At 54.9% G+C, this 13378-nt stretch overlaps 1 protein-coding gene across 1 annotated transcript; it reads right to left on the bottom strand.

The window, feature by feature from the left end:
* Window positions 1-1469: 1469 nt before the first annotated feature.
* Window positions 1470-12839, bottom strand: TREML2 (triggering receptor expressed on myeloid cells like 2). The gene is made up of 5 exons (XM_027602607.2): window positions 12643-12839; window positions 10058-10378; window positions 6184-6601; window positions 5023-5129; window positions 1470-4715 (listed from the first exon to the last, which is right to left on the bottom strand). Exons 1-5 carry the CDS (start codon window positions 12701-12703, stop codon window positions 4621-4623), a joined length of 1002 nt encoding a protein of 333 aa, XP_027458408.1. The 5' UTR covers window positions 12704-12839; the 3' UTR covers window positions 1470-4620.
* Between the last annotated feature and the right edge of the window lie 539 nt (window positions 12840-13378).

Raw genomic sequence — 13378 nt, 5'->3', positions numbered from 1 at the left:
CTTCCTAGCTCTAACATCTTGTGATTTAGGACGACTGAGATACCACCAGACGGATGTTTCTATGAACAAAGATCCTGGGGGATTTGTAGATTCCACATGAATAAATCCAGAGTCTTCTACCCTGAGCTCAGTCATGGTGATGATGAAGTAGCCCCATCTGACGTTATCCTGAATGGAGTTTCGAGGCTTCCAGGGCACTCCTGGGAGCCTGGAGTAGGTGGCTAACAGGGTACAGGTCCATGCTGATACCTGCCTGCACCAGACTTTCACCGGTTTTGAGCCTTGCTGGGACTGGTACGGGCACTTCACGGAGACTGACTTCCCTTCCAGTTGAGGCAGCGACTCTGGCTTCTGTTCCCACGAGCCTGAAAATACGCTCTCACGGCAGGGAGACATTCCTCAGATACTGCGGGGCTGTCAGGTGGGCACCTTGCTCCTCAGAATGTGCCCCAGACCCAGGGGTCTCTGGCCACAGCCCAGCCTGCCCTGGCCCTCCCTCTGCATTGCCTTCACGCCCGCCTCACTGGGCCATCTCCCCCTCCTTGTGTCCGGTTCCCTGCCTCTGCCCTCCTCATCACCTGAGGCCAGGAGCACCAGCAGGACAGGGGGCAGCAGGCGTGTGGCCTCCTGGGCCATGGGCCCTCTTCTTGAGCTGGGGTGGGAGCAGGGAAGCCCTGAGGAGAGGGAGCCGGTGCTGGGGCACAGGGGTGGGGATTCGGCCCAGCCACTCTCCCTTGTCCGGGGCAGGGTGGGGAGGGGGGAAGAGCTGAGGAAGGCAAAGTCTTCAAGGGGGCAGCAGGAGGCCTGGGAGGAGGGGAGGCCTTGGCCTGTAGGCGGAACCCTCCTGCTGTGGGTGCTACATGTGCGCTGGCTCCGGTCTCAGGGCTGAGGCTCCAGGGGGACTCTGAAGCTTCTGTCGGCTCTCTCGTGCCCTGCCTCTTCCTCCTTGTCGCACTAGGGTCAGGGTGTAGAAGGCTGTGAAAGTCCAGGAAGAAACTGGTGAAACAAGAACCTATTTCTCCTTTCTCCATCTGTCCTCTATCCTACCACTTCCTCCCGGCCCCAACTACCGCCTCCTCACTCAAGTAAAAAGCCCCGGCTGAAGGTGAGTGACAGTTAGGGGACCTCTTTGGAGGTGCCCAGTGGTCTGAGACTTCCTGCCCAGGCCTGTCTGGGAGCCCAGGAGCTCTGTAGGGATTGGAAGGGCAGAGGAGAAAGGAGAGGGAGAGTCATTTCCAGGAATGGAGGTGCAGGAAATGCCCCTGGCAAGGGTGGGAGAGAGTGAAGCTGGGGACATGACTGGCAGGGTGGGGGTGGGGGAGTAGAAGATAGATGCAGAAGGACGGGACCTGGAGGGGGTCTCCTCCTCCAGGCCACCCCATGTCCCCAGCTCTCAGCCTGCCATAATCACCCCATCAGCATTTGTCAAAAGACCACCATAATCAAGAACATTTTAAGGAATAATTGTCATTAGAAAAGCTACAGAAAAGCTATCACCACAGGCTCTTTACAACCAAGAAAGGAGAAAACCCCATGAAAATGCAGCGTGGCAGGTCGGGTTTGTGGGGCGCAGGCTGTGAGGTGGAGATTAGCACAGGAGGCTGGAAGGGCCCAGGGACCAGCCGGGATGGGAAGGACAGGCAGCAGGCCAGGGTGTGCAGCTTTCTGAGGACAGGATGCTCTCCTGGATGGCAAGGGGGTGTTGGGGCTTCAGACCCTGCAGCGGCCGGTTGGGGGTGGGGGGGGTGGCGGGCTGCCCTGGGAGGGGCCTGGCTCTCTGCAGCTGGGGCAGCCCCCAAAGGGGGCCAGCAGAGGAGGCCTTCCTCTCTCACTGCTCCCAGCAGTGGGGCAAGTCCATCAGCCTGAAGGAGGAGCATCCACCGACTCAATATGATGCAGCCATGTGGGAGAACTGTGACCCTAAGTCTTGCTTGCTGGCCTCCCCGCGGGGGCTTGTGTGTCCCACGATGACAGATCTGCCTGCCACACTCTGCAGAGCAAATCCCCCTCGGTGCTGGGTTTTCTTTCCGCGTCCTTGCCCTTGGTCACGACAGGAAGCCCTTCCCAGGTGTGTCCCGTCATCACAGCCCACTGCTCAGGAGGCTTTGTTGCCTTACCACTAAAGGCAACGGCTGCCCCGGCCTGTCTTGATACCCCCACCTGCCATGCACCTGCCTGCTCTCCGACTGCCGGGGCTCGGGGTCCACCTGTAGCTCCAGGGAGAGGAGGAAGAACAGGAAGGAGAAAATGAGAGGCTGGGGCTTTGAGGAAAATGTCCCAGAGCACTGGAGGTCCAAAGAGGCCACCCAGGCCCATCGGAGGTGGAGAGCTGGGGCAGGGGGTCTGGACCCCTTTCTCAGAGCCCTGTGTCCTTACTGTGGAGTTCATGTGGGAGCAGGCTCCATGGGTGGGCACCTCGTGCAGGCTCACGCCATTCCAGGAGCCCCTTATCCTGGGCAAAGAGGGATGGTAGGTCTCCTAACAGCTTCCCTGCCTAGCATCAGGGCACAGCCAAAGGCCTCCGCCTGGGTCTAGCCCCCACCACCTGGGGCCTGACCGTGTGACCCTCAACCCTCCCTGGCCCCTTCCAACTGAGGGCAAAACAGAGAAATAGGGTCCAAAGGTCTTCAATGCAGACAAAGCCCACTAGAGCTAGAGGAGAGCTTGAGGACCAGCAATCATGAGGCATTAACTCAGTTGTGTGAGGTTCAGGCCACTCCATTTTATCCTGAAAGCAGTCTTGAGAGGTAGGAGTTAGTGTCCCTTTTCACAAGAGAGGAAAATGAGACCCGATGGGGTTAGTGACTCGCACAGGGTTACACAGTGACAGGTGGCCTCACTGAGTCCCAGTCCTGAGCCCTCTGCGGCTCTCCCACAGGACATCCTGTTCTCAGACGAGGCAGGGCTGTCAGCATGCTGTTGTAGGATCTCGAGTGGAGGGTGGCTCTTCGGGAGCTATTTTCCCCCAGGGAAGTTAAGCCCCCCTCCATTAGACACCAAGGTCGTGGCCACACCCTCCTGCTAAGGACGATGGATTTCAGTGTGTGTGTGTGTGTGTGTGTGTGTGTGTGTGTGTGTGTCCTGGCACCAGGCTTTTCTGTTCCTCAATCTGAGTCTCTCCTCTAGTGCCCTCTCCTGGACATAGGACAGAGATGCCTCCTCCCTGCTGTCCCCCAGAATTACCTCCTGCCCCTTGCTCTCTCCCCACGTCCATTCTGGAGTGGCCCCCCAGCTACCCATCAAGGCCCGGTCTGTGTCACTCTCCTGACTGAGACATTTGCTCTCGCACCGGGGAGGTCCCTGCCCCGGGGCGCAGAGTGGAGATGTCACATCGATCCCTAGGTGCTTATTTCAGCTGCTCCAGGCTGGTGGAGCCCCTACTCCAGGGGACGAATCCAGCCCATATTCACCAGTCTTCATTGTAGAAGAAGCCAAGTCTGAGCCAAGAGCCAGTGAAGCAGAGGCCAGACTCCTAGGGCCGTAGGACCCCTGGTGAGGCTCCTTGGCTCCATTCTCCCCACCCCTTCCCCACCCAGGCATCCCTCCAGGCTGTGCTCTGCTCCAAGCTGTGCTTGCTGGGTCACAAGTAGCTCCTCTCTTCCCAGGGGACAATGAGTCCCAGGGGAAGGTGGGTGATCTACTCTTTCTCGAGCCGTGGCCTCCCCTGCCGTGGACTCTCAAGGGCCCTCAGTCTCCTGTGGGAGCTAAGACCTGGAGCTGGGAACCGAGGGAGAAAGCCCTGAGTGCAGCCTCTACACGCCAGTCTGGGGACAGGCTGGTCCTCAGAGCCGTGGCCTCCCCTGCCGTGGACTCTCAAGGGCCCTCAGTCTCCTGTGGGAGCTCAGACCTGGAGCTGGGAACCGAGGGAGAAAGCCCTGAATGCAGCCTCTACACGCCAGTCTGGGCGACCTGGGAGGGCTGGCCAATGGGTAGCACCAGTGGGAGGGTGGGCTCTGCTGGCTCCCAGGACTTGAGGGACAAGCAGCTGCTGTCAGGACAGGACAAATGCAGACGCCCATCAGAGGACGCAGGGCCTTGAGGGTGGGGGACTTGGACCATTCTGGGGTCCCCTGCTGCCAACACCCCTGTGGACCTCCAGCTCTTAGTCGCTGTTCCTTCCCCTCCAAGACGGGGCCCTTGACACACTGGTTGCCTCTGGGACTCTTTCTTCCCCAAACCCATGGGAAGCTTGAGGGGAGCGGAGGGAAGCTGAAGACACAGGTTCCAGATGGGGAGAGGACCTCTTTCCCCCTGTCCACTCCCTCCCCTCTGCTCCATAGCAAGGGGTTCCGAGGCCCACGGGACCTGGAGCTCTCTGTGTACAGCACCATCAGGACTTCCCCACCACCCAGCTGGGACCCAGGGCTCTGTGGCTCTGAGCAGAATCCCCTCAGTGGCTTCCCCTGGGGTTTCCTGCCTTGTACTCCCCAATCTGGGGGTTGTCCCAGGTTCCTGGCAGCTCAAGGGGACTGAGCAGGTGAAGAGCAGCCTCTGGTTCTGGGGAGGCCTGAGTCCAGCCTTGAGCAAGTCCTCAGCCTGGCTCCAGTTCAGACAGGTCCCCATCTTCACTCTCCTCTGGCCTCCAAAGGCCCCTCCAGGAGGAGCTCACACACTCCATATTTAAGTGGCCTCAGACCAAGCAGGCTTCCATGGAGGCTCCAGTCTTCCAAGTGGGTCCCTCCAGGGTCTAGCAGGATCACTGCACACCCTGTAGCCTGTGAGGACAAGGAGAGAGATGAAGAGGGGCAGGTTTCCTGCTCTCTCCTCCTCCCATGATCCTGGGCCAGTCCATCCCCTCTTCTGGCTCTGCCCTCTGCTTCCTGCCAGGTCAGCCCCAGAGGATCATGGTGTGCTGTTCCTGCCTGCCCACCCTCCTCCCTCGCCTGGGTGCCAAGTAGTCTTTGTGGCTGGACCCGGGGAAGGACATACCGCCTGGGGACAGAGTGCAGTCAGGCGCTTTGGCAAGTGTGTCAGACCCCAGTGCTCTGCCCTCAGGAGGCTGGGAGGGTGGGCTGTACTCACTTCCCATGTGTCTCTTCTTCCAGAACCCATAGACCAGGATCAACATCACAGACACTGGGAGGAAGATCAGCATCCCCAGGAGAACAGTGGGATACGAATCCTGGTGCCTGAAGGGATGGGACAGAGCAGGGAGGAGGTGAGCACTCAGTTGCCCCCACCCTGACCCATGTCTTTCTGCATGCCCCATGAGAGGAGCCCGGACCTGGAGAAATCTTCACAGCCCTGGTGGGAGTGTTTGCCTCCCTTTCTTGGGGACCCAGCTGTGGCAGGAGGAAGTGAGGAGCTCAGAGGTCAGGGGAAGAAGTCCCAGGTGGAGGGGGGCATCTTTCCACTTTAAAGCCTCCCCTCCATTGTTCCCCCAAACATGACTGTGCATCACTGAGGATGAGGACTCTAAGAGACTCCCATTTGTGACAGATGAGACTGAGAGTCTTGCTTTCATAGAGAGAGCCTCTCCTTGTGGCCCTTCCCTTCTTTGTCCTCTGAAGCAGATGCGGTAGGTACATGGACTGTATCCCCTTGCACCAGCCCTCAGCACCTCCATCTAAATTTTTTTCAGCCTGAGGACTTTCTCCTGTTCCTAGAGCCCTCATTGCTACCCATGGCAGGCAGCCCCCGACTGATGACCAACACGAAGAGTGTTGGTGCAAGAGAAGCTGTATCAATACCCCAGCTCCCTCGCCCTTCACCTGGGAATCTGCTCCTGGGCCCCAGAGCCTCCCCTAGGCTTGAGCTCCGCTGCCCACAATGGTGGCCAGCTTGATTAAGTTCTCTACCAACTGTTCCTTTTCTCCCTTCCCCATGCTCTTTCCAGTACTCCTGGTCCCAGAGGCTGCTTCTGGGGGAGCCCAAATTAAAGCACCCACCATTTCCCACTTCCCACCCCCAAGCCACATCCTTGTCCTGCCCCAAGCTTCTCCTCTCCATCCACAGACTCATACACTAACCCGTCCCCAACCCTCACTTCTCACTGCCATCCTTTATGTCACATCTCCATCCTGGCATCTGGCCTCCCACCAACCTCCCATTCAGCAGCAGGCCAGACTGACTTCCTGCAAAGGAAAGCTCTGCTATAACATCTGCACCTTGAGGTCTGTTCAGGCAGCAATTACTGTTGCCTTATCTGGTCAAAAGTCACCCAAGCCCAGGACCCACAGGTACCTGATAGGGGATAATTTGTTGAGGAGAGCCCCGCTAGTGTGGCACATTCCTGTGGTGGGCGATCTGGTGTGCAGGTGCCCAGCCCTGGTGGACATGGATGCTGGGCCAGCAGAGGAGGCTCTGGCATCACTGGGAGACACAGTCACTGTCTGGGATTCCACGGTCCTCCTGGGCCCTGCGGCGGAAGGGCCAGTGCCGGTGAAGCTGAAGCCCGTCATGGAGGTCAGTCTGATGGACTCTGAGGCAGTAGGGGGCACGAGTCTGGTCAAGGTGAGGAGGCCAGGTGTGAGCACTGTCATGCTGGTGGTGAAAGGGGCATCAGGGCCTGAGGTGGAGGCTGGGCCCGATGTGACAACAATTCCACTCTTGAGGATATTGGCCAGAGGTCTAAGAGGAATGCTTCTCTTGGTCGTGGAGGCTAAGGGGCCAGAGAGAAAGGAACGTTAGACTGAATAGGGGGCCTCACTGATGGGAGCAGATCCTCGTCTCCCCTCCTTGAGCTTGGACCCAGGATTCTGCTCTGCTGTGTGGCCAGATGTGGGTTTGCCAGGGAGAAGAAGTGGGCACAGTAAAGAAGGAAGAGACTCTCATAGTTTCTTTAGCCTACCCTGTCAAGCCAACTCCCCTCCCAGTCCCCATCTCTCTAGTTGCTTCCAGACCCTCTGGATTGAGGATTCCTGTGCGCCAAAGAGATCTCTTCACTATGATGTTGAACAGGGACTTTTCCAGGTGCTCCATAATTGGTGACCAAGGTCCAGAAATGAGGACAAGGAAGCATCGAAGGCCCACATTCCAAAGAATGCCTCCAGCAGCAGGGTCAGATGCTCTCCTTAGGAGCTTACGAAGAGACACCTACTCCTATCATCCATCCCCTCAGCCTTTTACCTCCCATTTCCTAGGAGGCTGGCATTGGATGGTGGAAGAGGAAGGGGTTGTAGGAAGCGTGAGGTCCCATCTGGGGCAGTGTGGTGGAGTCTATCTCCACAGAGAATGAGAGAATTGGAGAGAGATGGTGGGGGAGAGAGAGGGCTGGCACAGGCTGCCGCATTCCATGACTGTGCATGGCAAGGACACACTCCTGAGGGCCAAATGGCCACCATGGAAGGTACCCCGATCTTTCTGGGCAAGAGAACCCAGAACAAGTGACATTGGTGACAGTGGGGATAGGGGAAGAGGCTGACCTGGAGCCAGACCTCCCTTAACACCCTACTCAGCAGTGGGGAGACCTCAAAGACCCTTCAGAGAACTCACGTGTAGGTGACTTGGGAGAGCCAACATTTAGACACCCACCTTACAGAGGATCGCAAAGGGCTGGGTAGAAAAGAGTAACACCCAACAGAAAGAGAACTACAGCGGCAGTGAAGTCACACAACCGCTTCCCTTTCTTTATTCCTGCCTCAATGCACCAGGGGGTTGGAAGGAGAAAGCAGGACGAGGTACTGAGAAGAACCCCACCTTCCCCACCCACCAAGATGAAGGAGAGGGAGTTAGGCAGCAGGCTACCCTCTTCCCTACTCTGGGTGGCTTGGGCCATAATGTGTGGTCTTCAAGAAGGAGTAGAAGAGCATATATTGCTAGAAGATTAGAGTTTTTACATAGGCTGAGGATTTTTTATTTCCTAATAACTGAAAAGGTCTGCAAAGTTGGCATCTCCCCAAATGGTCTTTAAAAGGTAGACCATGGGATTTGACAATGGAGGGGGTGGGGGATATGCAAAGAGAAAAACAAAACCATTTCATGTTTGTATCCCTGCAAATTAAGACTTCGATATACTTGGTTTCAACTATTCCCTGGGTCTAAAGCAGAACGGGAGAGGGGGAATGAGATTTGGCCCCACATTTTAGAGACAGCAGTTGCCCTAGCTCAGACACAACAGAAGAGGGGGATGCAGGTGGGTCAGGGGAATGGGGAAGGGTGGATAACTCATGTCATCGTCATTGGCTGCTTTTTTCAGATTCTCTTGCTGGTTCCTCACCCTTTCCTATCGTATAAATGTGGAAGGACCTCAGGCATGGCCCTTCTCTCTTTTTCTATACTGAAGGGAGAACTTTTACATCCCCTTGATTTTTTTAACAGCTTTTTTGAGATATTATTCACATTCCATATACCACACCCATTTGTAGCACCAAATTCAATGACCTCTAGTATATTCACAGAGTCGTGCAGCCACCACCAGAGTCATGCAGCCAGTCAATTTTAGAACATATGCATCATCTCCAAAAGAAATCCCCATCCCTTGGCTATTACCCTCTACCTCCCTTTCTTTTCCCCCAGCCCTAAGCAACAACTAATCCTCTTTCTGTCTGTATAGATTTCTCAAATCCCCTAGACTTTAAACTATCTTCCCAGAGGGGTGCCTGTGCGGCTCAATCGGTTAAGCATCTGACTTTGGCTCAGGTCCTGATCTCAGGGTTGTGAGATCCTTGTTCCTTGTCCCTCTGGCTCCCTGCTCCGTGGGCAGTCTGCTTCTCCCTCTCACTCTGCCCCTTCCCTCCCCTACTCATGCTTGCTCTCTCTCTCAAATAAATGGATAAAAAAAAAATCTTTAAAAAAAGAACCAATAAAAATAAACTATCTTCACAGAGATACTTCCAAGTATATCCCCAGCTCTGACCTCTCACCTGAGCTCCAGGCTGATATATTCACGCTGATCCATTTGCCCACCTGGAGTTCTAGGAGGTGTCTTAAACTTAACATGACCAAAGACAGCTCTTGATTTTTCTCCTCCAAACTGGCTCATCTCCAGAGTCACCCTACCCAATAAATGGTAGTGTCATGCACCTTGCTGATGGAATAGAAAACCTTAGAGTCACTCTTGATTCCTCCCTTTCGTTCACCTCCTGTCTTACCTCCAAAGTGTACAGGGTGGGCAGGAAGTCTGAACATCACAGATTTGAACCCTTCCACTTCTCTCCACCTCCAGGGCCCACGTCCTACTTTAAGACACTGTCATTCCCGGCCAGAATACCCACAGTGGTTTCTCTGCTCATCTTTTATCCTTCCACAATCCATCCTCCACACAGCAGCTGTTATAATCTTAAAGACAAGCCACAACACACCCCTGTAAACTCTCCAATAGCTTCCTATTGTACTTAGAATAAAACTCAAACTCCACATCATAGACTTTAGGGCTGCTCTCCCAACCTCATCTCCTGCCACTGTGTCCCACACTCAATATGGGGCAGCCACACAGCCCTGCCTTATACAAGCCCAGCTCTTTCTCACCTCAGGGCCTTTGCACATGCAATTCTCCCCGCCTAGAATATGAAGCACCCACATTTCAAGAGGGCTAGAAAGCTCTCCTCATGCAAGGCTCTGCTTGATGTCATCTGCCAAGGAGGTCCTCTCTGGTCTCTGGTGCTTCAATAGCTCCCCCACCACTGAGTTACTTTCTAGTTTGTCACACTGTTTGATTTTCTTAAGAATTTTCTTTAAGATTTTCTTTAATCTTAAGATTTTCTCTATTGTTATCTACAATTATTCGTCTGATGATGTGCGATCACCTGTCATCTCTCATAGGGCAAGAGTGTGTCTAGTCCCTGGCACAGAGTTGGGCCTCAATGAATATATACTGAACAGATGATGGAATAAAAACAAAGCACAGAGAGCCCTAAGTTTGAATCTTGTCTCTGCCACTTGCTAGCTCTGTGACCCTGGGCAAGTTCAGATCCACAGAGGGCTTTTTAGATCTCATTTTCTTCATTGGGAAAGTGGGGGACAATAATGCCCATGAAGATGTCAGTAAAGGAACCATGAGAACCCTTTGGCACAACACACCCATTGATGGATGATTCTTCTCACTACTCTGCTGCGAGTGGAGTACAGGGCAGGGAGGACACCTTTACCCTCCCAGTGCCCTGGCAGGCCTGCTCACCTGGAGACACTTCCAGCAGGAAGCCCATCAGGGGGTACAGGGTCCCAGAGCTATTGCGCATGCACCAGTACCGGCCGGAGTCCTGGTGCCTGAGGGCCGCCATGGTGATCTTGACCTCCTTGGCCTTGGCATCATCCTGCAGCAGGTAGCGCGGCCCCTGCACCCAGCCCCGGGCAAATCCAGGCTCACATCTCTTCCTCCTGATTTTGCACCATACCTTGCCCTCCACGTGGTTTTTGCGGCTCTTATAGGAGCATTGCACAGACAGAGTCTCCCCTTCAAAGTGCTGCACTTTAGTGTACACGTTCTCGACAGGGACACCTGGGGAGACACTGCTGGTGAGCAAGGTCTGGTGACAGAGGGGGAAAGAGGCATCTGGAAGGTCGGGATAGAGGGGAGAGGAGGTGGATACTGTCCTGCCGTCATGGAACTCAACAGTTTCAGGGAGAAACACAGCCCTACTCTGAAAGAATTCCCCCCCCCCATCCGATTAGAGGAGATGCATGGGCCCTGCTAAAAACTAGCTCCCAGTCTGAGGGGGGAGACACAGGCCACTCCCTCAGGGAGCTTCCAGTCTGTTGGAGTAGACACTAGTCCTGCCCTCTGGGAGTTCCCAATCTCATGAGAAAGACAATAGTCCCATGCCCTTGGGGGAGTTCTAGGATGAAGATATAGGGCTAGCCCTCAGGGAACTCCCAGTCTGATGGTGGAGACACAGGCACAGCCCCCAGGGAGCCCCCAGGCTAATGGAGGAAACTCAGCCCTTACACTCAGGGAGCTCCAACTGACACAGCCCCTTTTTTCATGGTATTTTCTAGCCCAATAAGAAGGTACTAGCCCCATCTTCAGGGTTTTGTGGGAAAGACCCAGGTCTTGTCCTCAGTGAGACAGATACACAGACACAAACAGAAGTCACAAAGTTATAAAATTCCAGAGCACAAACAACTTAGATAGATAAGAAAATCCAATATTTGAAAAAATGAAGAGTAGTTATTTATTTCACAAATAAGTTCATCATAGTTATCTTTTAAATAGCAAGTTGTCGTAGTTCATTTTAGGTATTATTTCATTTTAAAACATTCTAGTTGCATAAAACCCAGAGATTAAAAATGACCAAACATGCATGTAAGTTCCCAATGGAGTGCAAACCGAAGAACTGTACAATTATTCACTTTTCATCCACATCCTGTTACAGTCTCTGCCTAGAAATAAGATGTGGTCCGTGCATTTCACAATCCACAGCTGGTGGGGAGAGAGTAGAACTAGGGTGGGGGTGGGGAATCAGGGGACAGGGAGAGGGACAAAGCTATGATGGGCTCCCTCCACGCCACTGCCCTCCGTGCCTCAGCACTTACTCCTCTTACACCCCCCAGAGCCTGCCGTCAACACACACACACACACACACACACACACACACACACTCACACTCGCACACTCACTCACACACTCACACACACACACACTCACGCACTCACATTCACACACACACACATTTCTCCCCAGCAGGACAGAGTGCAGAGCACACATTTTGAAGTTTAAATAAATATGGGTTCAAACCCTGGTTCCGCCAGTGACTAACTGTGTAAGTAGACCCCATACGTCTGTTTCTTCATCTGCCTCAGGTTGGCTGTGGGAACTGGGCTTCAACAGTGCCTGGAAGGTAACTGGGGCTCCACGTGCTTCCTTTTCTCAAACGCAGGTGGTTACAGACTTCTCCAGTAGAGCCCTGAGCTGCGATAGCCAAGGACACCACACATGACAGGAGACATCTACCTGCTTCCAACCCAGCTGCACTACAGCTGAGGCTTGGGGTAAGGTAGCACCCTCTCTGAGCATCCCTTTGTCCCAAACAAACTAAACTGAATGACCCAACTCAGTGATTTGGTGGGTGGGAGGTTTGAGGGACCCCAGATTGCTCTGCACAGGAGACATACTTCTGCCCTGGCAGAAGGAAGAGGCTCTCTAGGAGAGGTGTGGGGTGGGGTGCCCTTGGGAAGGGTCTGTGTTCATTTGTGCCCACCTTCCACCCTCTCACAGGCAGTGGCCAGAACTGAACAGGAAAGGGTAACTTGGTGGCCGTGGCAGTAAGGGAGGCAGGATTGGGGCAGGCCCCCTCAAGGGGCATTTAGTAGCTATGGGGTGAGTGAGGCCTTCAAGGATGGCTTCCCCTCAGGACAGGGGGTAGTGGCCCAAGCCACTTAGCCAGTTAAAACACACACACACGTGATGCAATGATTCATGTACGCACCAAACAGGGCTTTTCCGACAAGGAAAAAGCCTTTTTGGGGGAGGAAATCAAGTGTCCATGGTCAGAGGTCCTGACCAAGGCTGGCAGTTGAAGGGGCCCACCCAGAGAGGGTCCAGAGCTTAATCTTAGTTTGTGAGTCCTGTGTTAGCTTTGCCTGGGGCCAGATAGTGGGACGTGACCTTCTTACTGGTAAGAAGCCACTAGGTCAGCCCCATCTCTGCCTTCTCCTCCAACCCCACAAGGCATGAAATGAGATTACTGGGCAAGGAAAAGCCGGGAGGGAGAGTCCCGCAAAAGGCCATCCCCTCCTCCCCGGCCAGCTCCTCTGCGCTCTCACCTGAAACAGGGCCCTGGAACCACAGCAGCGGGGGCAGCAGCAGCAAGAAGGTGGGAGCCATGGCTCCATCCAGCTGGGGACAGTCGCAGGCCAGCCGGGGGCCAGGACACCTCGAATCCAGGGTTAGGGGCCCAGGCCAATGCAGGATGTGCCACTTAGGTCTGCCAGGGAAGGACCTGGCGTTCTGAAAGTGCAGTTGCCCATTTAGGGAAGTGAGGAAGTTGTGGGACCCACTGTGATCAGCCGACCGCGGGCCCGCAGAGCCTACGGAGGGCGGTGCTGGATGCTGTTTACGCCCTCTTCCCCGAAACTTCAGGCAGGTGTGGCTGCTCCACCCAGTCGGCCCCCCACACCCTGCCCCCCAGCCCAGGGAAGGTTCTTGGGGTCAGAAGACTTCACATCCTCTCCAGTCCCCCCCTGGAAACTGGCCCGGTGGGGGTGCCTCCTAGCCTGAAGCAGAGGATTGGTGTAGGGGGCTGGGGTGAGTTTTCTGGACCCTCAGCTGCGGACTCCCTGGGATTCCCTGGGCTCAGAGACCCAGGGATAGGGGCTTGGGGCTGGGACAGGGCACCTTGGATCCTAGGTTTTCACAAACACACATTTGCAAGGGGTTCTTGTCAACTCCATTGATTCATCCACTCAGCCCTCACTGATGCGCTCCTTATGGTGCCCGGTCTCTCTTGCCAAGTTCCTGGCTGGTCAGAGCAGCCCCTCTCGCTCACGCTGGCAAAGAACC

Source organism: Zalophus californianus, chromosome 7, assembly GCF_009762305.2.
Source record: "Zalophus californianus isolate mZalCal1 chromosome 7, mZalCal1.pri.v2, whole genome shotgun sequence".
In the NCBI taxonomy this organism is placed as follows: Eukaryota; Metazoa; Chordata; class Mammalia; order Carnivora; family Otariidae; genus Zalophus; species Zalophus californianus.
The sequence above is the reverse complement of the archived record's forward strand: the minus strand, read 5'-3'. Positions and strand labels throughout refer to the sequence as shown.